At 42.5% G+C, this 27,209-nt stretch overlaps 2 protein-coding genes across 5 annotated transcripts in view; one reads left to right on the top strand and one right to left on the bottom strand.

The window, feature by feature from the left end:
* The window catches only part of MED7 (mediator complex subunit 7), a 239,458-nt gene that overhangs the window by 194,894 nt on the left and 17,355 nt on the right, over nucleotides 1-27,209 (top strand). The gene's annotated exons all lie outside the window — the stretch shown is intronic.
* The window catches only part of Btk29A (tyrosine-protein kinase Btk29A), a 237,658-nt gene that overhangs the window by 194,143 nt on the left and 16,306 nt on the right, over nucleotides 1-27,209 (bottom strand). For 3 of the 4 annotated variants that reach the window (XM_076367696.1, XM_076367695.1, XM_031970912.2), the window contains exons 3-4: nucleotides 20,859-21,108; nucleotides 1,540-1,839 (exon numbers count right to left, since the gene is read on the bottom strand). In XM_076367696.1, coding sequence (XP_076223811.1) covers nucleotides 1,540-1,839; nucleotides 20,859-21,108 — 550 coding nt within the window. The remainder of the gene's footprint in view (nucleotides 1-1,539; nucleotides 1,840-20,858; nucleotides 21,109-27,209) is intronic. The other variant, XM_076367697.1, reaches the window with a different exon arrangement.

Raw genomic sequence — 27,209 nt, 5'->3', positions numbered from 1 at the left:
GCGCGGCGCGGTAGAGATAGAACCGGGCCAAGGGAAAAAAGTAACAAATGGCCGGGAAACGTGCGAGAAATGGCTTCGTTAACGTCGCCGACTTATCACTGCGAGAACGGTAGGAACGGCGGGGGCGGAGAATTTCGAAACTCGCGCTCGCGCGCGAGGAAAAACCTGGGAATCTGTGTACATCTCGGCGGAACGAGTCTCTCCCAGCGGGTTTTTTGCCGGGAGTTTTATCAGGCCGTACTCGCGGCGCCGCTGGAACAGCTTCGAGGACGTTAAACGCGAGAAATGGATGATACTAAGAGGGGATTTTTGTTCTCCCAAGGCGCATCGTCGAGCTTCTAATTAACGATCAACGGAACGGCGAGTTTTATGCGGTGATAATTAGGTCGCAGATGTTCACCCGAAGATGATGATGACGTTCGAATTCGTTGATACGCTGCCGCAGTTTTGTTGTCGCGTTCGAACTCAGGGAGTTCGTGATTACGTTCGTTAATTAAATAAATGTACATCGAAACTCGCGTAAGTAGGGATCGATATCGCGCCGGCGATATCGATGATACGTTCTACGGGAGGTGCGTTGATTTATGCAAATTTGCCTTTCGGGAAACTCGTACGCCTCTGTCCTGGTCGTTAATGAATCGTTTCTTTTTAACGATGCAATTTTAATGTATCTGTTTCGCTTCTGAGATGACGATCGGGAAAAATTGAATTCTGATAGAATGATCATCGATTTCGTTGAATTTTATGGGGCAGTTTTGTGGAGACAAAGATGAATCTTCACGCTGGTAATCGTTTTGGAATTTAACGTTTCCAGAAAGTGAACTAGAAATATTTACATTCATTTTTCACTTTCACACTGATACTGATGTGCGCTGAGAAATTCTTTCCATAATTATTAAAAAGATATGAGATATCTCTAAGAAACAGTTGAGCTCAATTTATCAATACTCAAGCTGAATTGTTAATCAATTTGACGTTTCAATACATGCATTCTTAGAGTATCTATAGAATTTCAAAATTTCAAAGGATCAATTCAACTGCTCAGTAGTTTTATGTACGTTATTCTATATACGTTACACGGTATATTTTCGGCTAATTTTCAAAAAACATATTATAATATAATAACATAATTTTCAAATATCATATTGTGCAATATATTTCAAATAGATAATCAATTCAAAATAAATCTTATATTTTTCCAATACCGTGGTAATTAGCGAAGTTCCATAGCTAAGTGTCTATATAAAATCGAGATTTCGAAGAGCTCCTAATTATAATTAATGAACATCAACCCTCCATCATTGGCCTAAGCTATTGGGATACCATTTAAAAATCATAAAATTCTTAGCTATGTCACATACGTAGGTTAACTCTAATGAACAACTGTAAACTCTCTGTTAGTCGCTAATGAGCCAAGTGTTGATGCGACTATAAATAAATATAAACAAAAAAATAAAATTAGGAAACATTGGGCGAACCGCGTCGGTTTCCCAGGCGACTCGAATATAAAAAATCTGAATACGATAATAATATACGAACCGATAGTGGAGCGAGCCTGGGAGTGAACGATGGGATTGTTATTGGCCTCGGAGTTGTTCGTCTGCGGCTGATCGGTGATGGCGGCGGTGGTGGAGGTGGCGACGGTGGTCCCGGGCGCGGAGTTGAAGCTCGAAGTGGACGTGGAGGACGGGTTCGTTGCGTTTAACGACTTCGACGACCAGGAGCTGCAAGTATCGCAGCCCTCCGCGGACCGTGTCGACAAGCGGCAGCAGGACCAGCGTTTTCCACTCCACAGTCCGGCGTGATAACGACCGCTCAGCCCCGGATTCTCGCTGCACACTGTGGACAAACAGCCCCCGGATCGCAAATTACCGCCATAAATCGCTAATAACGCCGCTCCAAGTAATTGCCGTGATCCCAGCCGCGCACGGATTATCCACTGGCCACCTCGCGCTATCGCTACACCGTCGCTCCGCGGTGTTTCCGATTTTTCGCCGCATCTCTCGGCCTTTTTCGGATCGTTTGCCCCTTTTTGCCGCGCGAGCGTCGATCAGCGGCATCAACGCGTTTCGCGTAACGAAAACATGGGAGTGTATATTTCCTTTGCGAATAACATGTTTGCTGCGTAGTCTCTTATGCTTGGATCTGTTTTTTAACGCTGGAATTACCAGACGGGTCGAAGTGAATGATTCCTGATATTATTTTACGATTATTAACAGTAGAATTGCCGAGTGTTTAACCCTTTGCGGGCGGAGATTCTATAAAATATACGAAACCTTCAACAGATGAAGCTTAATTAATGTAAAAAAGGAAACTACGTACTGATATCTTGCTGTTCGAGTAATCAAATCATTCGTCCGCGATTTGGTTTTTTAAATATGAGACTTTCATCTCGCCGAAATGTAGATGTTGGTCCACGAAGGGTTAATACGATTAATATGCGATTCCTGTAAAAATTGTAGCAATAGATTATTTTCAGTTTCTTCGGACATTCATTATAGTACTCGAATGAAGCTATTTATTTTCAAAATCATTTCAAATATTCAGTGCTTCGAAGATATCAATAATTAAACAAAGAAATCGAAGTACGTAGTTCTAATGTTAAAAAGATAACAGATGTCTCTGAGAAAATATTAAAAAGATTGATTTAGCAATACAGGAACTGAATTGTAAATCAATTAATCTCAATAGCACTCTTGAAATTTCTACAGTGGAATTTCAAAGTTAATTTAACAGCTCGATAGTTATAATTTTAATATTTATGTTACATCGTTGCATAGATTTTTGAATTTTTTTTATGTTGAGTTTGGTATGATGCGTCTATTCAAAGCAGTGAATAAATTCACGATGACGCCGAAAGGCGTCATCGGTACTGAACGCATTAACTCGAGCACTCGGTGATCGAAGTAGACGTGCCGATTCTTCAACGTCGAATTGACGGTTTTACGGAGTCTTTTAGAGAAGATTCAAAGCGAATCGTAAACCGGGCAGTTGAAGCTCGCCGGTGATTCGTTAGGAATGGCCCGCGATCGCTAATTACGGTAAACGAGCGAATGGTCTAAATGAACAGATGGTGGGAGCTCGAGGAGAGATCGCGTGGCAAGAATTATGATCCCATCCGCTATCGTTAACCAACATTTTAAACGAGCCAAGGGGAACAGAGGATAAAAATCCGGCGGTCTCGCTCGACTGTAAAATGGCGGATCGTTTGCTGGCACGTTTACCAACCCAGGCACGGCCACGTCTACGTCAGACGTCGAAACGAATGAAGACGGTACTCATTGGAGTTCAGAACGTCGTCATTTCGACGAGACGAACTGTTCATATTTGGAAGACTAAGTCACGGACAAATCATTTAATTACTTAAACAGCAAGAGATCAGCACGTAGTTTCTCTTTTTTCTATTAATTAATTAAATGCATAAATTTATTCCTAGCTCTCGATTACTCAAGATCCACTCTTTCATTATCTATACTATAGTAACAGTATATTTCCAAATGAAGTCGCGCGAGACCCTGCATTACGCGAGATCGAATTTCGACGCTGGTGTCGCGAGATCTCCCGTTGAGAACGGTGATTCCCGCGAACATCCGTAGTCCTCTCGCAATTACTTCTTCGATCCGCACGAAAAACAATCAAGCAACGAATCGGATGAATCAGAACGAGTGGATGAAAGGTATCGGAAGCTCTTAAACGGTCCTGGGGCGCGCGCGCGCGCGCCGCTTATCATCGGGTCGAATCGGGCCGCGATCTATCGCGGCCACTCGACGCGCGCAAACAACTCGAAAATGAAAAAAACCTCCGATGAGAACGACCTTTATAACGTTCAAAGCGTTCCTCGTTTAATTAATAACAGTCGAGAGAGAGAGGGAGGGAGAGAGAGAGAGGCCGATCAGAAATTAAAGTGTCTCGAAATGTATTTGGATCTCGCGAAGCTGGAAAAGCGGAGAACAAAGGAAATACTGTGGCATTCTCCTGGCGTGAAAGTTTATTCCGCGCAGATGCGATAAATTACAAAATGAGCGAGATTCTGGAGTACTTGGGCAAACTTTGAATAGAAAACGTTCGGGACCGAGTGGGTAGTTTGGAATTCGTGAGGCTGTCGAAATTTTTGGGGGTCTTGGGTAATCGGGATAAAGTGTGTGTGTGTGTCACTGATCACAGTATCATCATAGTATCAGGACAAGTGTTATCAACAAGAAAATAAAGGGACACACAGTCCGATAAATCAAGCCGAGCCTTGTCAATTATTTAAAACTTACTCGGTACGCCAGAGTAACCAAGTTACAAAACATATCTGGTCTCACAAACCAGATAGATAAAATAAACATCTTCTTTGGTCCACTGACCTATATTACACATTAACAGAGTGTTTATGTTTATGTTTCTGTTTATGTTTTTACGTAAATCATCACAATAGATAAGAAACGTATCAGAATTTGTACTTCTTTTGTTTCGCGTCGAAGCAGACGTATTCGTGAATATACAGTCTTTCTGTCACACTTCATTTCCCCAATCGCGCAGTTCCAGTTTCCGCGTTGCCGTTCGTCCTCTGTCGACGAGCTACGGTTCCGCCGCGACCTTTCGCAAATTTCCCTCCGCCCAAGCCCGCACGCGAATTTACCGAAAACAATCCCCGCAACGCGGAACAACGACTAACGAGGAACCGCGCTCCCCTTCGAACCGTCGCTCGTTCCCGCGAGTTGTCGACAGCGGCGAACGAACGACCGGCAGAGAAGAAAAAATATCGAATCGCCATTTGTCGCCGCGACAAAGCTCCAATCTATTCGACGCCGTATTTACTTGCCGAATTATCCACCGCGCGCGAGCCTCTCCCTTTTTTCCCTCTAACGGCGCGCGGTGTGGCCGCCCCTGGAAACCCGAAAATTCGGATTCGACAACGCGTCGCTAAGTTCATGGTGTACGAAACGATTTTCATTGGAGAACAACCATTTTCATCGAATAACTTCCGTTTCTCTATCTATACGATGTTCAAATCGAAACGTAGAATAGCTATGTCATTGAAAAACTTCATAATATCCCCATAATGTGGACAACAACATAACCACCACGTGTTTAGCTCTGTACCTTAGAATTTTTGTCTGAAGCGTTTATTTCTATCACTCATACTTTTCAAGTTACCGAGTTTCATCCAGAAAACGGCCACCTCTGGATAAAACCCCATAATCCGACAACTCCCGTAACAAAAATTGAAGGTTAAATGTATCGTTAAGTGGTCCCAGCGATACAAAATGATTTCCATCCGAAAAATCCAAATTTTATACGAATAAACTCCGTTTCTCTATAAAATTTGATACTTTCGAAGTTATCGAATTTTGCCCAGAAAACGGCCATTCGGCCGCAATGTGAATGAAACCTCAAAATTCAACTATTCGGATAACTAAAGTGGAAGGCTACCAATGTGGTTGCTAAGTAGTTCATGCTATACGAAATGATTTTCATCGAAAAATTAACATTTCGAGGGAATAAGTTTCATTTCTCTATCTATGCGACGTTGGAATCGACGCTTAAAATGGCCATTATCATTGAAAAACATTATAATATCCCCATGACGTGTACAAAGACGCAACCACCATATATTCAACTCTGTACCCTACAACTTTTGTCCCAAACATTCGTTTCTATCACCCATACTTTCGAAGTCATCGAGTTTTCTTCCAGGGACGCTACTAATAACTCTGCGCGACGACTCGCCGGAAAATTGCGTCTTTTCCGCGGGGAAAACCGCGTCTTCCTTTTCCCGTTCGCGATCTTTCCGTTCCTTTTTGTTTGCAGTTTCTTTGGGACAGTTTTACTGAGAAACATGGACGCGAGACACGCCCACGGCTTCCTTTTTGGAAATTCACCCAGCGAAACTGAATGCTACTTGGATAAATGCACGGGATTCCCCTGGGCGATTTGCGTCTGGAATTATGGCGGCTGCAAGGAAGTGCTGATTTCGACCTTTCTGTGTTATGCAGCCGGATTTCACAGCCGGTCACAATTTTTCTTCGGATTTTTTATTAGTACACAGTTCTATTTATTTTTATTCAATGCCAATTCTAAAATCAAGTTTTCAAATATCTTTGAGTTCAGTTGCGATTTTATTCAGTTTCCTGACTGGTCACAGTTTTGTTCAAATTTTCAATTTGTAAAGAATTTTACTTATTCTTATTTAGCAAAATCAATTTTTCAAGTTTCTTTGAGCTTATTTACGATTTTATTCAGTTTCCTGATACAGTTGTATTCAGTTCCACACAGAATTTCACATATTTTCATTTAACATCAGTTCGAAAATCAAATGTCGCGAGCGCTGATCTTTAAACTTATACCGCATGCATTCGGTGTGTCGGCGCTGTACTCGTCCCTCAAAATTTCCCCCCACCTCCCACGCCCCGGGGCGCGTTATGAATTTTGTGATTGCGTCCGTAATGAGCTATGCAAATTAACGTACGACAATTTATTCGACAGCCCGTGCTCGTTAATACGCAACGTCGCGCGGCATTGCGATCATCTTTAATTATTTGGAGCCATTAACACGATGAAAGATTGAAAAGCGTATCATTAGCGGACGCGACTGTCATTCCTTCTATTTACCGAATCAGCGCGTCTGCCGCGATGATCCTGCATCGAAAAATTCACGATTACCCCTAAAAATCCCAGAGAACCTCCGAAAATTATCCGAAGACTCTCAAGCGCCTCCATACTCGTTTGATGAAATTATTTTCATCAATTATTTTCATTCATATGTGGATATTGTACATTTGGTAGTTTCTCGTAACAATAAGAGCATTCGTCCCGTTCGTAACTCGCAATCGTCCTCACGGTATCACGAGAAGGGACCGTGGCAGCAAATCCCTGAACCCATAAGGCCCGCGATTCTCGCTGTAGATTCTCCTTGTCTATTGTTCACATCCGGCGTCCAGTCGCCAGCATTTTTAACTCTCTAGCCCGTCTGTTAGCATGCGTTATTAAAGCCAAAGCGTTTCTCGCTTTTACCTGCCACGGTCGACGATTGCAAACGGGACGAATTAGTTATTAACATTAGCAACTCGGGAGACCCAAGAAGGGAGGGGACTGTCTCCCTTCCGCAACCGTCTAGATCTAAAAGGGCCAACCGGAACGTCTTCACCCCCGCGAAGACGACATTGCGGAGGTGTCGTCGAGGACGACTCTGGGAGGCCCAGTCGGTTGGATACACATAATCAGAAACACAAGGTAGAAACAAGTTAGACAAGCATCAACTCAAATAGTACATAGCACAGAGTACGGAGTAGGAAGCAAGGATTACAAAGTATCGAGTAGCAATTTCGATCGAGCGCATGGCACTAGAGTCGAAGTCCACTTCACCTCCTACTCATTTCTAAGTTTCGTTCCCGATCATATCGGGTGGTCCTTCGAGACATACAAGTTTATTAGCACACCACGTGCAAAATTCAACAAAATTCGATCATCAGTAGCCACGAGTATTAACACGTTCACTGTTCTTGAGAATACTTTAACCCACGCTAAAAACTCTAGATGCTACAACAGTGAAAATCGGCGAACGATCGGAATTATTCGTCAGTTTACATCAGCTTTGCGTCCCGTCGCGGCGAGGAGACTCGAGTACTCGCTCGTTGGAGAAAAAAAAAGGGAGCGCTTTAAAAGGTCTCGATCGATATCCGCCCTCGAGCAATTTGTCGGGGGAGACAATATCGATGAGACCTATTGTGCATGACGGCTCGCGGCGGCTTCCAGCGGAAGCGCGAAGTAGTCTAGTTCAGCTTATTCCTCTTTATCGCCGTCGGGTTCTTTAATTATCCGCGCTCCCTCCTCTTCCTTTCCCTGTCTCCTCGAGTTCCGCGGCTGCGACGCGGTTAATCGCCTCATTATCGCGCCGGGGGTCAGCGAGTCTCGCGCGTCACGCAGCGGACGCGACTTCCCGCGCGAAAGCAGTGGCAGATTCGAACGTGACTTTCCGCCGATTCTCATTTCGCCGGCAGTGTTGGGATCGATACATTTGTATCGTCGTATACAACGATCGATGTTCGAATCGAAAATCGCCGGTGAACCTCGCTGACTCGACGTAAGTTGAACGCAAAGTGGAGGATGAAGTGTTTTAAATAGAATTAATTCGGAAAGAGAGGACGAAGATTTAGATAGATTAGAAATGTCATTGAATAACCTTTCAACCCTTTACCGAGAGGCGCCTTCCAGTCGCCATTTGATTTGACCGAAGAACATTGTAGAATTGAAAATTCAATATTAAATTTTATTTCTTTATGTTAATTGCAGATAATATCATTGACGTTTCAACGGAAGATAATGAATGTTTATTTAGAAAACTATTCTCAAGTGCAGAGGGAGGTATTTCGTTAGCAATACTTGACACTTTCTAACTAGGCAGAGACGATGGTTATTTTTAACCGAATTCAAAGAGAAATTACAGGTGAAATGAGAAACAAAGCTTTTTCATCTGAATTTAAATTTTCTAATTTTATTTGAAAATAATTTGAAAATCTTCACGAGTCTCACTCGCTGTAGAACAAGGGGTTAACCCTAGATAACTAAACATTCGTAAAATAGTCGACGAATTTTTGGTACTTCCACGAATTCGAATGTGGAGACAGATTTTCAACCCTTTACACTCGGAAGTTTCTCGGTAGAAACATTTAACTTTTCTTTACGAGACAAAGACGATATTCTTTGAAATTAAAGAATTTTAAAGCTATTTTATCGCAATATTTCGAGGCATTATACAAAGTTCATCAAATATCAGATTTTACAGTTTCGCGTCAAATCAAGTGACCGAGAGTCACCTCTCGAATGCAAAGGGTTAACATTACACTAGAACTTATCGTCGAGTTACAGAGCAACGGAATATCCGTGTAACATTATATTTGTACAGTGCAAATATGTAAACGATTTCGCGGAGCACAGCGAAACGTTCGACGCTGTAACGCCGGTAATTGACCACTTGTAACTGGATTTCGGGACGACCGGATTGCGAAAATTCGGTGGGGAAATATAATTCCGGCCCCCGACAACGGGGGAATGTTTAATTTCCTCTTTCGAATTTCAGCCGGGACGGCCGGGGCTAATCGATTACGCGTACCGGCGCCGATGAATTTAATCATTAAATAATTAGCAGAAACGTCATAAATAAACAACGTCGATCAGAAATATTATAACCGTGCCCCGGGGATCCCGCGATCACCAATTAAACTCTAACTCAACTTAGAATTTATGAACTGCCGGCGAATCTAATTAGTACCGGGGTCTAATTAAGTGTACCTAACCGGGACCTAATTCGAAGCGCCTAACCCGGGGATTAATTTAACGCTGCATAATCAAAATATGATCCGCAGATAAGGATAAGCTTCCTCGAATTCGTGTAACGACGGGGATGACGAGGCTGACCTAACTAATGAATTCGAGCTGTCCAAACGAAATTACGCGCGGATAGGAAATTATTGTTATGATCGACCGAATCTCCGATCGTTCGCGATTCTACTCGGATTTTCAATTGTTACATGATTCTATTTACTTTTAGTCGATACCAGTTCCAAAATCAATTCAATTTCTTGCGAGTTCAGTCGCGATTTTATTCAGTTTCCTGACACAATCGTTCAAATTTTAGTCGTTGATAATTAAGATGTTGATGCGACTTATATATAGAAAATATTTATCGTAACGTGTGAAATGTTTTTAGTCCAGCTCTAAAATCAATTCAAATTTCTTGCGAGTTCAGTCGCGATTTTATTCAGTTTCCTGACACAGTTGTTGTTCAGATTTTAGTCGTTGATAATTAAGATGTTGACGCGACTTATGTATAGAAGAAAATATTTATCGTAACGTGTGAAATGTTCGCGATCGACTTACAACGACGAACTGATAAACTGATTCTGATTCTCCGTGGTAACTCTTCTCCAAGTAGAACAAGAGTAACATTAGTCAGCCACAGAGCTCGCGATAGATTCTTGCCGCTGGTTCCACAAGCAGCGTCGGCAAGAATTAATCTGGAACTATCTATTGCACCATCCCAATTCGAGTGAACTTTTTCTATACAATTCACTTTTTTACAACAGGACTAGATAACAAACAATATCAACACATTGCGTACTGGTAATCTCGTTTCGATACGAACTTTTCTAACTACCACAGTATTTCGAGAAATATTCAATTTCAGTCGAATCGATTATCTGTTTAAAATGTATTACAGAACAATATGATATCTGACTTTCTCTATGTATAGCGATGCAAGTTGATCTCACGGAAAATTAGCTGGTACGTAATTATTGATAATTGTAATACTAACTACACTATCGACTCAATGCTAACATTACAATATCAATAATAACATTAATTATTAATTGTAATATCAGTTTTTCATTAATCCTAAGTAACTTCACAGAACCCTTTATTAAAATTACTATTAAAATTACTATTATCAGTATTACTGAATTCTCTTAATAAACAGCATATTTCCACTGAAGTAAATGTTAATACAGTCCGCTTCCGATCAGTCGCACGAAGTTAACACATTGCGTACCGGTAACGGGAAATCTCGTTTTTATATAAAGACACCTAGCTGTGCAACTTAAACTTTGAAAAAATATAAAATTTCATTCGATTCGATTGTTCATTTAAAATATATTACAGAACAATATATCTGAGTTTCTCTATGTATAGCGATATAAGTTGACCTCGGTGAAAATCGCCATCCAAACAATTCAGTTTCCTAAAAATCAGCCGGTACGCAGTGTGTTAAGTCGGCCAGCGACGTACGGGTTTCACTATTGAAATTTCGAAATAGAAAACTCTGTCGACCGATCGCAGAGCACGATCCATTCGTCCGACCAAAGCTGCCGGTTCGACTCGGCGAGCAGGACACCGCGTCCGACGCGATACACGATCGAACTACTTACACGGCGGCCATTGTTCGCCGCCCCGCAATATCCCGCGGAGAAGACCAAAATAAATAGCAATTCCGCGGGAGCCGCACAATTATTACCGTTCCTTCTCCCGGATCGCGTTTTAACGAGCCACTCGGATTAATTAATTTTTAGCCCTGCGCGGAGCGGCTATCGTCCCACTTGACCCGCTGTTCCTTGGGCGAGATTGGGCCGGCCTTCTCGGCCGTCGATTCCTCCCGTACACCCCGACTCAAACGGTAATTTTTGAATTAGAAAGGTAACAAGTGTTTCTCTGAGAAATTATTAAATTCATTCAGCACTACGCAAACTGAATCGTAAATCAATGAAAGTCCGAACAGAAGCACTCTTGGAGTTCCTACAGCAAAATTTTCAAAAGTCGATTGAACTGCTCGGTAGTTTTAGTGTTACACCGATCGTCCGAGATGTCTTCTTTTTGCAATTAGAAAGGTAACAAGTGTTTCTCTGAGAAATTATTAAATTCATTCAGCACTACACAAACTGAATCGTAAATCAATGAAAGTCGGAACAGAAGCACTCTTGGAGTTTCAATAGCGAAATTTTCAAAAGTCAACTGCTCGGTAGTTTTAGTGCTAATTCCCTGAATTTTCCCAACCGAACGAGGCTTCCTCAATTATAACTTACAAACCATACGCAACGAGAACTGCCAGCAGCGACTCAGTCCATCCTCGATCCGCTGCGAGAAGGAAGTGGAAGCGAGAAAGAAAAATGGTAAACAGACCGTTCAACGCATCCCCCATTATTCCATCTTAAGGGAGCCGAGTCTGAGAAGTTTCCTCGGCGTGGCCCGGCGTTTGTTACCGGAAGATCCAATTATCGAAACGAGCCGGGCCGAGTTGTTCTCGGAGAGCACGGTTATTCCGTGCTCTTTGAGGACGAACGACGTCAATTCCGCGAGAGCGCGAGGGGTGACCGGGGGAGGGGAGGGGAAGAGGAAGAGGAGAGAAAAAAGAGCGGAGAAGAAAGAGAAGAAAAAGTCGACGATTCATGCGGGGACCCAGGCCGGCTCGCATACATTTCAAATGTTGCCGCAGTGTTCTCGTCAAGATGATCATTGCCGCGCGCAAGAAGCTTGAATAGCCTTTCACGTGTTCCGAGGAGCAACCACTTCTGCCGTTCTCGAGCGCACGGCATGTAAAACGCCCCTCCAGCCCCTAAGACGTCTACGGGTCAGAAGCCACGGCTGTGCTTGGTGCCCGTGCACCTACAGGACGATTCACGGACGATGACTGTGGAACAACGGGAATCATTGTGGAGTATAGGCTCTCTTCGCGGTTGACCTCTTGCGTTGAAACGAATTCAGATGTGACGGATGGTTTGTGGAAGGAATCGAGGAAATTGCTTGTGGAGGTTCAACAGAGGTTTCTTTAATTCCGTGGATTATTGTGATTATTGAGATTATAAGATTTCAAGACGACTGGCAATTTTATGTAAAAGCTATCTCATGTCACTGGTTATTATTCTGTCAAGTATGAAAGTGAAGCAATCTAAATGAACTTCGACATTACAAATAATGAATTGAAATGAAACTTTTGGTATATCTTGTATGTAACTTTGTATATTTTGTTTTTGTAACGCAGCCACAGAATTGGGAGAATTGCTTGTAGAGGTTCAAGTAACAGAAGTTTAACCCCTTGGATTCGTGATTATTGAGATTATAAAATTTTAGCACATTGACCGGCAATTTCACACAAATAAATAAATAAACTTCAACATACTTTATTTATAAATAATGAATTGAAATGAAACTTTCGACATATCTTGGACATAACTTTGTACATTACGCTTTTGCAATATTCTACATTGCCCTGCGTTTCAAAAATTGAAACAGCTAATGCAAGTGCTGGAGACTTGGAATATTAGCAAACAGAAATGTCAGTTGTAAGTTTATTAAGTTACGAAGTGAGCGTTGTTCAGAGCGTCGATTCAATGAACGAAAGATCTAAACAGCGAACGTTCACGCAGAAGGCAGCCTAAAACGGACGGAAAAGAAAACTGACGTTTAGGAACCGGACGGATCCAGTTGTCTGGGAAAAAACCGATATAATAAAAATTGCGAGGGGAGAGCTTTTGTTTCCCGCGGGACAAAACCGGGAAAAAAGGATCTCGAAGCAACCGAGCCGAACAACGAAAGCCATTGTTCGTTTCTTTTTTATCGGGCGCAATGACGCGACGACCGGATTCAATTTCGCAGTTTCCCGGTGGTCGGGTTCGATCCCGAAAATTCCCAGGAATCGCTCGACCCGGAAACAATGGTTCACCGAAATAAGAACCTGCCGTTTCCGCGTAAGGAGAAGTCAACTCTAACCTCTGGAGAAGTCATCCGTTCGTACGAGGATCTAAATACTCTCAATTTAACAACTGTTTCTACCAAAAGTGCCAAATGGGACCTTGAAATTTTATCTTGAAATTATTTCCCGAGTTCAATCGTATATTCTGAATTCACTTTTCGACTTTTCCAATGACGATTATAAAATCAACTACAGGAAATGTCCAAAATTGAGGACGAATTATTAAACTGAGAAAATAATTCCAAGTTAAAACTTCGAAAGGTGTCTTTTGACACTTTCGGTGGAAATAGTGTTAAATATACTGTAATAATATAATAATATTTATTATTACTATTATTATGATTATAATATTATTACCAATATACTGCAATAGAAGTGGTAATAATAATCATAATAATAGTAATAATATAATGTAATAGAAGTAATAATAATAATCATAATAATAGTAATAATATAATGTAACAGTGATAATAATAAAAATAAATACTACTACCAATATTCTGTAATAGTAATACCAATAATTAAAATAAATAACACTAATATAATGTAATAGTGATAATAATAATCACAACATAATCAAACCTAGAAATCTGTTTCGAAGGAAAATAGAAGTGAGAAGGGAAGGTGGAAGAAAATTTATTTGTTGGGTGAAACGACGACGCGAGTCGCGGAAAAATTGGGGTGCAGGGTCAAGGAACAGGAAAATGAAACGCGTTCAAATTGCCGGTACGTGGACACGACTCCAGGCGGGAGGAGTCCCCGAATAAAGAAGCTGCACGGTTTTCGAGAAGATTACGAGCATGTAAAGAGGGGATTATTCTTTGAAATTTATATTCCGGCCGCATAATCGTGCGACTTACTTAATGCGGTTCGGCACGGGAAATTTAAATTGCTCCGTGACCGAGCGAGACCTTTTTACTTTCGAGTGTTCCTTGGACGAGTTCTTTGGCGAACGGATTAATAATATTAATTGAGTCGCTCGGAAACTAATGCGGTTGAGCCCGGGAAAGAGAAATTAAGGAAATTCAATCGATCGAGCTCTAGCAATCGTCCCGATAGTAATAACAATAAGATTAAAAACATGTATTATGGAACAATTATCTTCGAACATCTCAGCAATGACTCGTCAACATCTTTAACATTAAATATCATCTGAATACTATGAAACACAATTATTTCAAACATCTCAGCAATGACTCGTCAACATATCAATCTCTACCATTAAACATCCCAATAGCAATATCAAAAATAATACCAAAAACACAAGTACAATACGAAACAATTATTTCAAACATCTCGACAATGACCCATCAACATATCAATCTCCACCATTAAACAACATCCCAATACGAATATCAAAAGTGACACCAAAAATACAAATACAATACGAAACACAATTATCTCGAACATTCTCCCAGCGTCCCAGTACATAAATCTCGTCCGCGAATAAACAACATCCATCAATATCAAAAATACAAATACAATACGAAACACAATTATATCGAACATTCTCCCAGCGTCCCGGTACATAAACATCATCATCCACCGATAAACAACACCCCAATAACAGTAACAAACACGAAACCATAATACTCTGGGTTTTAATACACTTTTCACCCTTTGCACTCGGAAGATTTTCACTAGAAATACTTGAACACTTTCCGATGAGACAAAGACAATATTTCATGGAACTAACTCGCAGAGAAATCATACATGTATCGAGGAACAAAGCTACTTTATTTCAATATTTCTCAAATTGATACGTTATATAAGGTACAATATTAACACATTGCCTGCCAGCCACTTATTTTCTTAACGCCTTTAATAATAATTACATTGCAACTGACTATGTTGCGAACAATTGAGTAAACATCTCGCCGGCAGCAGCGTAACGGCGATGCGAGAAATGAGCGGCCGGCAGAGTGTTAAATATCAAATTTCATAGTTTTACAGTGTGAAATCATCTGACGACTGGGAGTCACCTCTCGAGTTCATAGGGTTGATCTCTCGCAACGAATAAATCAGAGGTTACCAAAAACCAGCCGCAAAAGAAGGAACAAACGCGACGCGTCCGGCGGCGAACTCTCGCGAAAATCTAAAAACGCTGAAAGTGGCACGCGGCGGGGGCGCGGGGGCGGGGGATTCCATTTCCGGCGGCCGCGAATAATAACCGATCACCTCGGACGGGATTCTTCGGGAACTCGTTAAAAGTTCGAGCGTCCCCCGGCAGATCCATCACGGAGCGCGGCCGCGGACCGTGATACGTCAGCGATATCGCCGATCGATCCCGCGTGATTTCCGACGCGAAGGAACCGGCACGCCGATAAGTCTCGCGATCGCGGCCATATTTCTCGCGGATAAATTGCCCGGAGTCGATCCGCGAAAACAATTGAACCGGAGAACGAGACCGACTTTTCAACCCTTGTCTCCTTTGTCCGTTGAAAATCGAGTGTCCGAGTGTATTCGAACTGTTGAATTTGATTCGGGAACGTTGATTTCTGAGTAGAATGCGTGAATCGGTTGGAGGTGAATGGGAGAGGATGATTGGGAAATTAATTCTAGCCCTTTGAACTCTGTAGGCTCCAATGTTGCAGTTAGAATGTTAAATATTTTAACCCTTTGCACTCCGAAGAATTTTTAACACACTGTACACCGGCTAAATTTCAGTTACTAAAAACGCGAGCGTCGATTATTATATTGATACATTGTTAAACATTGATTAAACCAAAATTTCTAACTTATGGAAGAGAATAAGGAATTTGTAAATTTTACTTTGGATTTGTGTTATGCGTATCGAAAATGTTGCATGAACATAGGATTAGCAATTAAACTACTAAAAATCCCGCATTATCGCATTGAATTAGTTTAGTATATTTTTGAGTGTGTCGATTGGTAACTTTTGTGATTTTACGAATGTATTGTCATGAATATAAATAAATAGTAGAATGTCCATTTTACTTTCATTGTTCCATTGTGAGCGTTAAAATTTCGTTGTTGGTCGAAATTGTTGTCCATTGTTGGGGAGTCGAGTGAAGGGAAGTATCTCATTAAAGTTGAAGTTCTGAATTGCAGTAAGAATCTACTGGCGCACGTAAAAATTGCAACACAGAGAGAAGTCGAAATAAATTGAATACTTCCCTGCGCACGCGGCGGATGAAAAATTAAAAGCTCCGCTAAGAGGGTCGTTCTGAACCAGATGTTTATGAACGCGAATAACTGCTCCACTTTAATTGTTCGTTTCCTTGACGTTGCAGTTTTCTGTGCGCAGCGATATACAGGGTGTCCTGGCGTAAGATTTCACACGGGATTTCAAAGGTCCCCTTTCTTAGGAAGCTTCTATGGAAACTGACTTCAAGGGAAGTCGCCCCTAACGATACGCGGGGAACTTTAAGCAACGAAAATTTTAGATTCTTTCTTTAAGCTTGGACACAGAGATTTTTGTCTAATGAATCCAGTGAAAGAATTCTGGAAACGAGTGAGATTGTTAATAGAATCGTAAGTCGGAGGATGAGATAGGAGAAATAATTTCATAGAACAAGATTTGGAAACCTTGAAATTTTCTGATTTTTAAATATTTAGTTTTCGAGTTTATAGATTTACGGATTTTGCGTGTTCGAATAGTGAAATATGGAATCTTCTAACTTTTGAACCTTCGAATTCTTAAAGCTTCAAACCTTCAAACCTTCGAGCTTTCAAACATTGAAATTTTTAAACTTTCGAACTTTCGATCTTTTGATCTTTAAAATTTTAAAACTTTTGAACCTTCAAACTCTTGAAGTTTCAAATCTTGAAGTTTAAAGCTTCAAACCTTCAAATCTTCCAAGCTTCAAACCTTCCAAGCTTCAAATCTTCCAAGCTTCAAACCTTCAAAGCTTCAAACCTTCCAAGCTTCAAACCTTCCAAGCTTCAAATCTTCCAAGCTTCAAATCTTCCAAGCTTCAAATCTTCCAAGCTTCAAACCTTCAAAGCTTCAAATCTTCAAACTCTCGAAATTTTATGTATCAAACCTTCAAATGTTCAAACTTCTTCACATTCAGACTTCCAAACTCCCAAACTCCCAAACTCGCAACCACCCAAACACACAAAAATCCAAATTCGCAAGCTCCCGAACATCCAACTCTCCGCATCTCCAAATTTCTGAAACTCCAAAACATCTGTAGACACCCTATACAAAGCCGGCACCGAGGCATCATAATTGACGAGCGATTCAAGGGTCCAAAGACCAGGTAAACCCAGCCCTGGAGTACAGTTGCAACTTCGACGTGTCTTCAAAGTAGATGAATGCCTAGTATCAGGCGGCGATGTATCACGGACAAAAGCCGGCCGCGCCGTTAAGTTCGCCGTCTCGCGGTGTAATTTCACCGAGGAACTTTCGGCGCATCCTCGTCCGTCGCGTCGCGTCGCGTCGCGTCGCGCGGCGCCGTCGACGACGCAATTTCCTGCGTCGGCGAGCAGACGGCGCGACGTTCCCGCCGCGGCTAGGAAGTTGGCGTGGCGAACAATCGAGCACGGAAGACACGGAGGACGCAGAGGCCCTCCTCAATTTCATCGAACACTTATGGAACAAAGTTGACGCTTCATCCCTTGATTACGGAGCTTCTCATGAATTTTCCGAGACGTTGCGAACCAGGAAGGATTTATTTGATCAGAGGATACGGGAATTGTTTCGGAAGATTTTGGCGGATCTTTGGAAGATGATGGTGGGATTGCTCGGGTGATATCACTGATGGAAAATATTTATTATCAGGAGCCAATGCGGTTGATTCTGGGAAAGAAGAATTGAGAATTCATGTTTTGGCTTTTGAAATGATTATACAACGTATTCAGAAGGTATAAAGAGCTTTGCAACCTAGAAAAGAACGAAGAAACGAGTGAATCCTCGAGTAACTGAAAAGAATGTTACTTGTTCCATCAAAATTTACGAGAAGCAGAAAATATCAAATCGACTTAACCGCATTAGCTTCTGAGCGACTTATATCGACTATGATTCAAATACTTGGACATTTTAATTAGGTATCATGTACATGACAGACGAGTGTTCGAATCAGTAACCTTTTAATCGACTGAACCAATGATCCTGAAGAAGATACTTTAGAGACTTTGAAGTAGTAGTTGAATTTCACCGTAAAGAAGTTAACGAAAGTTGACATTGAAACAGCTGGCCCTTCAGAACTTCAAATGAAAAAAGTGGAACCTAAAGAAGTAAACTTCGACCAAGTTGCTCCGAAAGAATTCAGCTTTCAAAAAGTTGACCCCAAAAAAACCTCGGCAAAGTAGCCTCAGAAAAAATCAATCCGAAAACAGTTGATCCTTTGCTCCGGAAAAATTAATTTCGTCATTCACTATAGAACTAACCGATCTCAATATAGTTAACCCTTTGCACTCGAAAGTTTTTCACTTGAAATATTCTATACTTTCTAATTAGATTAGGTAACAAAACTATTTTCTTTCAATACTTCACGCAATGATGGTAAATAACAAAATTAAATAACAAAACCTTCAACATATGAAGCTAAATTATATATTAATTGCTTTATTAATAGAAAGAAAGAAAACTGCTCGCTGATCTCTTACTGTTCCACTAATTAGATCATTTCCACGACTTAGTCTTCCGAATTTGAATATTTCATCTCACCGAAACGCTGGTTAACATAGCTTAAACTGAATTATAGCAAAATTACAGCTAATACACTCTAGTATAATTAAAAAAAGAAAAATGAGGCTAGTTTCTGTAACAGTTCCAGCGAGGGCAACCCTCTTCACTCAAACCAGCCTGCACAGCTGCAAAATTCATCGGCCGGAACGCAACGCCGGTTACAAGTCCAGTCAGCTGGCGAACTGCAGCCGTCGAAGTGTTAATAAACAATTTTTTGTCGCGCTTGTCACGGGAACGCGCGCGTTATCTTTATACTTTCGGATACAATATTTCCTGGCCGGCCGATCGTCCGACAAAGATGTCACGTTGAATTCCTGCGCGTCCCGTCAGCGCGGCGTTTGCTATTCATAACTCTTTTCATTTTCAACGGGCGGCGTCCAGCTCGCTGCGAGTCCGGCTCGAAAATTTATTTTACGACGGGACACACACGCGCGCGCGAGTACCATACAATATTAAATATTCGCGGGATTGAAGAGCCGCATGGGAAACTGGGTTAACACGGACGGGCCGAGCCGGATTTTTCCGCGAGGCGATTTCCGCATGGAATCGGCCTAAATTCGTCTGTTCGCGCAACGAAAATTGAAAGTTACCGGTCTGTTGCCAAGTAGTGCGTGCTATGGGAAATGATGTTCTTGTGAACAATCAAAATTTTGTGCGGGTAAATTCTGTTTTTGTATTTTCTGTGTTTTCTAGGCGAAAGTTACAGAAACATTGATTCGAAATCTCACACCATTAAAATTTTAACTGCGACGTCACCCAACACCGTTTCTTCCATGAACTGAAACATTAATTTCCCTGGTAGCATATCAAACAAACCGAATACTAATGAATACAGGAAATATAAGATATTAAAGCAACCGTTCTCGAAGATTGTCGTAAATCTACAGAACCTCCAGCAAATGAACCTAACTTACACACCAATCGCTTAAACAATATCTAAACACTAAACAACATACTGATCTCGCACTATGTAAGTGACCAAATATTCTTCCAAACATGAAAATTCCATTCCAGACTCTCGACATTCGTCCGCAATCAGTTAATACCTCTAACAAACCTTTCTCAACTATATAGAAGTCTTGCTGATCATTTCCCTCATAGTCAAATAATTGAAGCTAACTTAATTCAAACCCTAACTCATACCTACAGCTTACTACCACAAAATCTCCAAAAACTAGACGCGTGACAAAGATTCAAACATTCTACCAACATCTCCCAACGAACCTCTCAACAACATTCCTCTCTAGATAATTCCTCCAATAAATCCAGCGAAAGATTAAACCATTATCCTCCGAACTCTCAACACAAAAGTCTCGCTAACCATCTCCTCCGCGGTCAAACCACTAAACAACCCCTAACTCATATTTACAACTTACCACCACAAAATCTATACCACAAAATCTCCAAAAACTAGACGCGCAGCAAACCTTCAAACGATCTACCAACATCTCCCAACGTGCCACGGTAGATCATTATTCCTCCAATGAATCCAGCGAAAGATTAAACCATCTCCTCCACACTCAAACCAAACCCAACCTAATCCAACCCCTAACCCACATTTACAACTCACCACCACAAAACCTCCAAAAACTAGACGCGCAGCAAACCCTCAAACATTCTACCAACATCTCAACGTCCCACGGTAGATTATAATTCCTCCAATGAATTCAACAAAAGATTAAACCACCTCCTTCACACTCAAACCATTAAACCCAACCTAATCCAACCCCTAACCCACATTTACAACTCACCACCACAAAACCTCCAAAAACTAGACGCGCAGCAAACCCTCAAATATTCTACCATCTCCCACCGTTCCACAGTAGATAATTCCCTCAATGAATCCAGCGAAAGATTAAATCATTATCCTCCGTACAAGAGGCAAGAACAATCTCAAACAGCAGAGAAGAGCGAAGATACAGAGACAGACAGACAGAGTGAGAGAGAGAGAGAAAAAAAGAGGAAGAAACTCACCAGCACGGATGGCACGGATCCACTCAGCGCGGTCCTGCTCGCGGGCGGCCAGAAGGTAGAGCGTGTACTCTTGGCCGGCTTCTCGATAGCCCACCTGGAACGGCAGCCCAGGTGGTATTCCGCCCCCGCCTGTTCCCGCCTCGCTGCCTGCCACCTCGCTGCCGACGCCGCCGCCGGCGTTGCTCCCGAGGCTCGCCGTTTCAACCACGTGGACGCTCTCGACCGCGATTCTACCCCGCTCCTTGCGCCGCTGCGACAGAACAGAACAACCGTGTTTCCCGGCTCGTTATCATGTACCCGGGGTAAAGAAGAAAAAAAGAAGAAAAGAAGGAAACGTCGCTGGGAGGACAACGCGGGGGTGGGAAGAATGAAACGGGGCTAGAGCGGCGGACGTAGCCGGAAGGCGGGCCGAATACATGCGGCAGCTAGCTTCCGTTTTCCGCGAAAGACGTTTACCCACTTTTTTTCCTTCTCATTTTCCCGTGCGCGCGCGCTTTGTTCGCTCGCTTTTCTTTGAGATCTCCTCGGGTTCTTTGTAGGCTCCCGCGGGGGTCAGGGGGCGCTCGGTTTTGATGGAAGTTTGTTTCTCGCAGATTGATTCCGCGTTGCCCCGGTGATTCTCGGGAGGCTTTCGGTTTCGACGCGATTGGGAAACGGGGATCTTGAGATTCGATTGGAACGTGTTTCGAAGTTCCTAAACGAAAGACTCGTCTCCTCAAAAATGGGTCTATAGTAGATTGTTCCAAATCAAATCTGTCTTCACATTCAAATTCGTGGAAGTACCAGAAACTTGTCGACTATTTTACGAATGCTTTGTTATCTAGGGTTAACCCCTTGTTCTACAACAAGTGATCGTTGTAATCAATAATAGTGTAAGTATAAATAAGTATAGTAATCAACTATTATACTTAAAAGGAAAAATATAGGCATAACATATGTTTAGAATTTTCCTCTTTTTCCAATAAATTATCAATGATAAAGTAACCGTGTCGATCAGAGTTCAGAAAGAAATAGGCCAAAGGGTTAACTGCCATGCGTACCATCTATGGTACCCGGAATTTTTGTAAGGGAATATTTTCTCGCGAAACAATAGAAACATAAAGAAATAACATGAAACTATTTTAAAAGTCGATAGCAAAAGCTCGAATGTAAGTTGGTCCATCAACTAAGAAATCAGTGCACTGTATAAGCAAGATATACAATTTTTCTCTTTTTCCAATAAATTATCAATGACAGAGTAGCCGTGTCGATCAGAGTTCAGAAAGAAATCATAGGCGAAGGGGTTAACACAATGACCGACAGTCTGTCATTCGGAAAATCGAGAAGGCATCGGTTCCACCGAGGAAAAAACATCGCGAGCACCGACGAGCCGACAATCCCGCGGAATATTTACGCTTCCGCGGAAGCCTGCCTGTCGATTCGCCGGCGGCGAGCTGACTGACAATGCCGTTCGGTTTCTCCGTGTTCCCCCCGATTTTTTTCCTGTTCCGTTCCGTCTCGTTTCGCTTCGTTCCGGCGATGTATCGGCGAAACACGCGGCCCGGGGAAACGAAACCGACAGGCGTCCCCGCGCGCGTTATCGAGACCGTCGGATCAAGATTGCACGGGGATCCAATTCCGTGGCAACTCCCGGAGCCCGGGACTCATTGTTTGGTTAAAACGGGACGCAGTCGTTGCTTAGATGCCTTCCGGTCTCGTCTCGACTAATATTTGGATCGGGGATACACGTCCCGGGACGCGGCTTCGCCGGCGCGTGGGAGGGTCGTTCGGCTCGCCGAAACCGATCGTTCCGGGGTGCATCGGGACGGAGCAATCAGTGCTCTCTGAATGATCGGATGGCTCTGATCGTTGCTCGAGCTAATTCGGATTGCTCTGAGTGATCAGATTGTTTTGATAATTGCTGTGATCAGAGCTGATTCAGATTGTTTTGATCATTGCTCTGATCAAAGCTGATTCAGATTGCTCTGATCATAGCTCTGATCATTGCTTTAATAAGAGCTGATTCAGATTACTCTAAATAATCAGATTTCTCTGATCATTGCTCTGATCAGCTCTGATTCAGATTGCTCCGACAGAGCAATCACTCAACAGTAGAAATTCCGAATTCAGATTACCCTCAATCGCACCACGTGTTTTTCTAACGAATCATATCACGATGTGACTCTCAGTCAGTAATGAGAATAAAATGTTATTGTATTCCATTTATAGAGCCAAAATTTTAAAAGCGAGAGATTTCAAAGAGAATTGCATTAACCTACGAAGAGAAAAGATCTGTACACTGCGAGCTATATCGTTTCTATTTATTTCTATTCTATTCAATTAACTATTCCTGTTTTTTTTAAATGAAACATATCTGATTTCCATTGATATCGCAATTATTTGTAACATATTCATTAGACTCTATTCTTCCGCGTGGTTGACAGCCACTGGCGCAAAGCACCGCTGTGTACATGCAACCAATATCCTTCCGATAGACCGAGGAAATTCGATTTGTCTCGCCGGATTTCCGCCATTCGAAAAGTGCCACCCTCCCCGGCATTACCAGTTATGCTCCCTCTCGCCTTACTCTTTCCAATAACACCGGCGCTCGCTAAAAATTGTTCAATTTGTCGCGCGTGCGCCACCCGCACGGTTCGCCGGCGTGCGATAATTTGTCTCAGGCGCGGTAGCGAGGTGCTCGAGGCACGCTCGAATGTTCCCGTGACACACGCGCGCTGTTCATTGGAAGTCATTCAAAAGATTCGGTCCCCGTGATCACCGTAGCAGTCATCGCATTGATAAATTCAACGCCCAAAATCAAGGGTTGAACGCGAATGAGAAGCAACCCCTTATCCTTCCGATTTCCTTAACGTTTTCAACCCTTTGCGGACGAAGATTCTTTGAAACATAGAAAACCGTCGGCAGATAAATAATTTAGATCGATCTAAATTATTAGATCTAAATTATAGACCGATTGCTTAGAAACTACGTACTGATCTCCTGCTGTTTTAGTAATCAAATCATTTGTTTGCGACTTAGCGTTGCAAATATGAACATCTGGTCTCGCTAAACTGTCGACGTTCGTCCGCAAAGGGTTAACATTTAGACGAATGGCGAGATCTCCCACTTTTCAGTGACCCCCATGGCATTCAACGTGTTAATCGAGTATTACAATAGTAATACGTTTCACAGAAGTCTTTAGTTCAAAGTGAACAATCAACCGTCAACGAGTCGCTCTAATTACAACCCTCGCCGTTCATTTCGAAAATTCCCCGCCGAAATTGTTCCGGCTGTAGGCGATAAAATCGGCGAACTTCGGCCTTTCGTTTCACGGTTTCTGTATTAATTTCCTTCGTCTTCCCTAAGTGCTTTCCTTCGTTCGCTGTCTCCCGCGCCGCGTCCCTGCCCTTTCTTTCCCATCGGCTCGGCGAGGTCGGCTCGAATCCTTTGACCCGGTTACGTCCTCGGGGCGAAGACGGTACACACGTTCCCCGCAAGATTTTCCAATTTTCGCGCGTTAATGGGTCGAAATGAGCTTCAGAGAGTAATTCTCTCAGGTGGCCGGACACCGGACGGCGAACGGTGAAAACTGTTGACGATGAAAAAGCCGGCGGTGTTTGTCTACAGGGTGTGCGGCCCGTGTAAGGGAATTAACGGTCCGGGCTGGATCGGTGGCTATTCGTGTAAAAACATCGCCTTCCGCGGGATCGTTTGCAAGAAAATTCTTCTCCGGTCGTGGACTCGCCCCTGGTCGATATAATTATTAATTCCGTTGCACCCCGCGTCGATTCCACGCGAATCGAATTTAACCCTTAGCACTGATGGTTTTGTAATCTACGGTCCGATGACCGTAGCTTTGAAATTTCTTAATAGCGATTACAATAGAGAAATTGATGTTGCATGACAATGTTTAGTCGCATGAGCGAGTAAATAATAGTATGACTCGAGAACCCTTAGCACTTTAGGTTGCTTTGTAATCTATCAACTGCAACTAATTTTTATAGTGTCTAGTGAAAATGAGAAATTCTATAACGTTCTCAGTGCAAAATTTCGATGTATGGAAAATCGAATAATTTTAGGGTAGTTTCTTTGATTCGTTGAAATATTTAATATTCCAACTGGTGCAATATTAGAGCCTACGGAGTTCAAAGGGTTAACCCTTTGCAGACGAAGATTCTTTGCAATGTCAGAGTAATTAAACCATTTCTCTGCGACTTAGTGTTCCAAATATTTCACTTCATCTCTCAAAAATGCCGAAGTTCGTCAAAGGGTTAATATTACACGTAACACTTTGTAATTTTGTTACATCGAATGGCGACCGAGGGTCGCCTCTCGAGCGGGTTAAAATATTTCTACCGAGAACTTTCCCCGAAACTTCGCTGCCAGCCGCGATTCATCGGGACGAGTGCGAGAAAAAGCTCGCCCGTCGATTCCCGATACCCGGCGACGAGTTATTCTTCATTACCTCGGCCGCGGAGGGACAGCTTTCCCTTCTTCGCTGATAAAAAACGCGTTCCGGCCGGCCGCGAGCCGCGATATCGCGCCGGACCCCGCGGGAGCAGGGCTTTTTTTGCCCGAACAGCTCCAGCCGGCGTGATTTACGAGGCCAACGCGAGTTCGGGGACAGCCGCGTCGCAGTTAAAGTGATATAATATCGCGCCGCAATTTGTAATATTTTTTGCGACGGTTGAAACGCCCCGAATTTCTCGCCGCGGCGATTTTCAACGGCGCCGATTAGGCTCGGAGAGGGATGGAGGCTTTCGAGACCGATTGAAAGGTTTTACTTTGGGTTTGTGTTACGTTAATGCGTGAAAGTTGTGTTTTCTGATGAGATAAAACCGACAGTCTGGGCAACTAACTCGAAGAGAAACACCGTGCATCGAGGAACAAAGCTATTTTATTCGAGTATTTATAAAATTGATGCGTTACACGAGGTATGATATTAAATATGAAATTTTATAGCATGAAATCAGGCGAGCGCGTCACCCCTCGAGCGCAGACGGTCGAAATGAACGATTAAAACGCAATTTCAACTCGACTGCGAGTTGCTGTGTATCGGAAACCTTTTACCCTTTGATTAAATAATTTTTCAAAACTCGGGGAGCTAATTTGAAATGGATAATTAACTAGCATGAGAAACGGAGTTGCACGTTCGGTCTATATCTATGTTTACGCTGCAGCATACCAATTAACCCGTTGGCTACTGTCGCCGCCTGGAGGCGCGTTAAAAATTTCGTTTCTGTGTACTGTTGGCAACCACAGGTGGCCGTAAACTATTATCGACATTAATTGCAGCGGGGCTCGTTTAAATCTGACGTGGGTCAGTTCTAATTCAATGATTACATCTTCCGTTGGTTTAGTTTAGTGCAATTCAGTGTTTTCATGGTTTCGACGTGATAGTTTCTTAGGAATACGCGTTGACGCGATATTCTGCCATAATCGAGGGGTTAATCATTGAGAAATATTTCATTTGAGCTTGAAATCTAAGTAATCCTGATGAATTCTAGGGAATCATTAGCCTTAGAATATTATATTAGACTCGTAGCAAAGATTCCAAGTTCAAATGAAACATTTTTCTATTATCAACCCCTCGGCTATGACAAAATCTTGCGTCAACGCGTATTTCCATTAATAACAACAGAAAAATATTTCATTCGAACTTGGAAGCGTTGAATCATATTTATATTTGTTGCATTTGAAATCAGTGGTTCCCTAGAATTCATCGCGATCACTTAGATTTCAATTGTATTACAGATGAGCGATAATTGAAGGAATTACAGTAGATAATTTCTCAACGAACCAACTATCACCGTCTACATCGGAATCATCGTCACTAACGCGCAATGAGGTTACATTTTCCCAATTCCAGCTAAGAGGACACCCGTGTCTCGGTCTCCGTTGGAAACTTCCGGCCCGAGCATCCCCCGAGTGATTCCCTCGCGCGACCCCCATTACTCTTCCACCCGTTCGTCGTTTTTCTCCTTTAATTCTGTCGGGCAGTCGTTTCTTCGGGGACATCTGGTCAAACAGACAAGCTGGTACACCGATTCGAGCGTGGACGTGTCTCCGGACCGTGTCGCGCGATGGACATAACACGAATAACGTTCTTCGGAATGTAATTCGGGTCAAGGGGTGGATTTTTTCGGACATACTTCTTTTAGAATCGTGTCCTTCAGTACGAAGCGTCGCGTTTACTTGCTACTGGACCCTTTAACCCTTTGCCCTATGATTTCTATCTGAATTCTGATCGATCTAACCACTTTGTTATTAACCGTTTGGACGCTAAACAACTTTCGTGGATATTTACCAAAAATGCGGAACTGATTGGGTGTGTATGCAAAAGAATGATTAAGAGTAGTTATCTAATGAGAT

The sequence above is a fragment of the Nomia melanderi genome, chromosome 5, assembly GCF_051020985.1.
Source record: "Nomia melanderi isolate GNS246 chromosome 5, iyNomMela1, whole genome shotgun sequence".
NCBI lineage: Eukaryota > Metazoa > Arthropoda > Insecta > Hymenoptera > Halictidae > Nomia > Nomia melanderi.
Note: the sequence above shows the minus strand (reverse complement) of the source record. Positions and strands in the feature narration are given on the sequence as shown.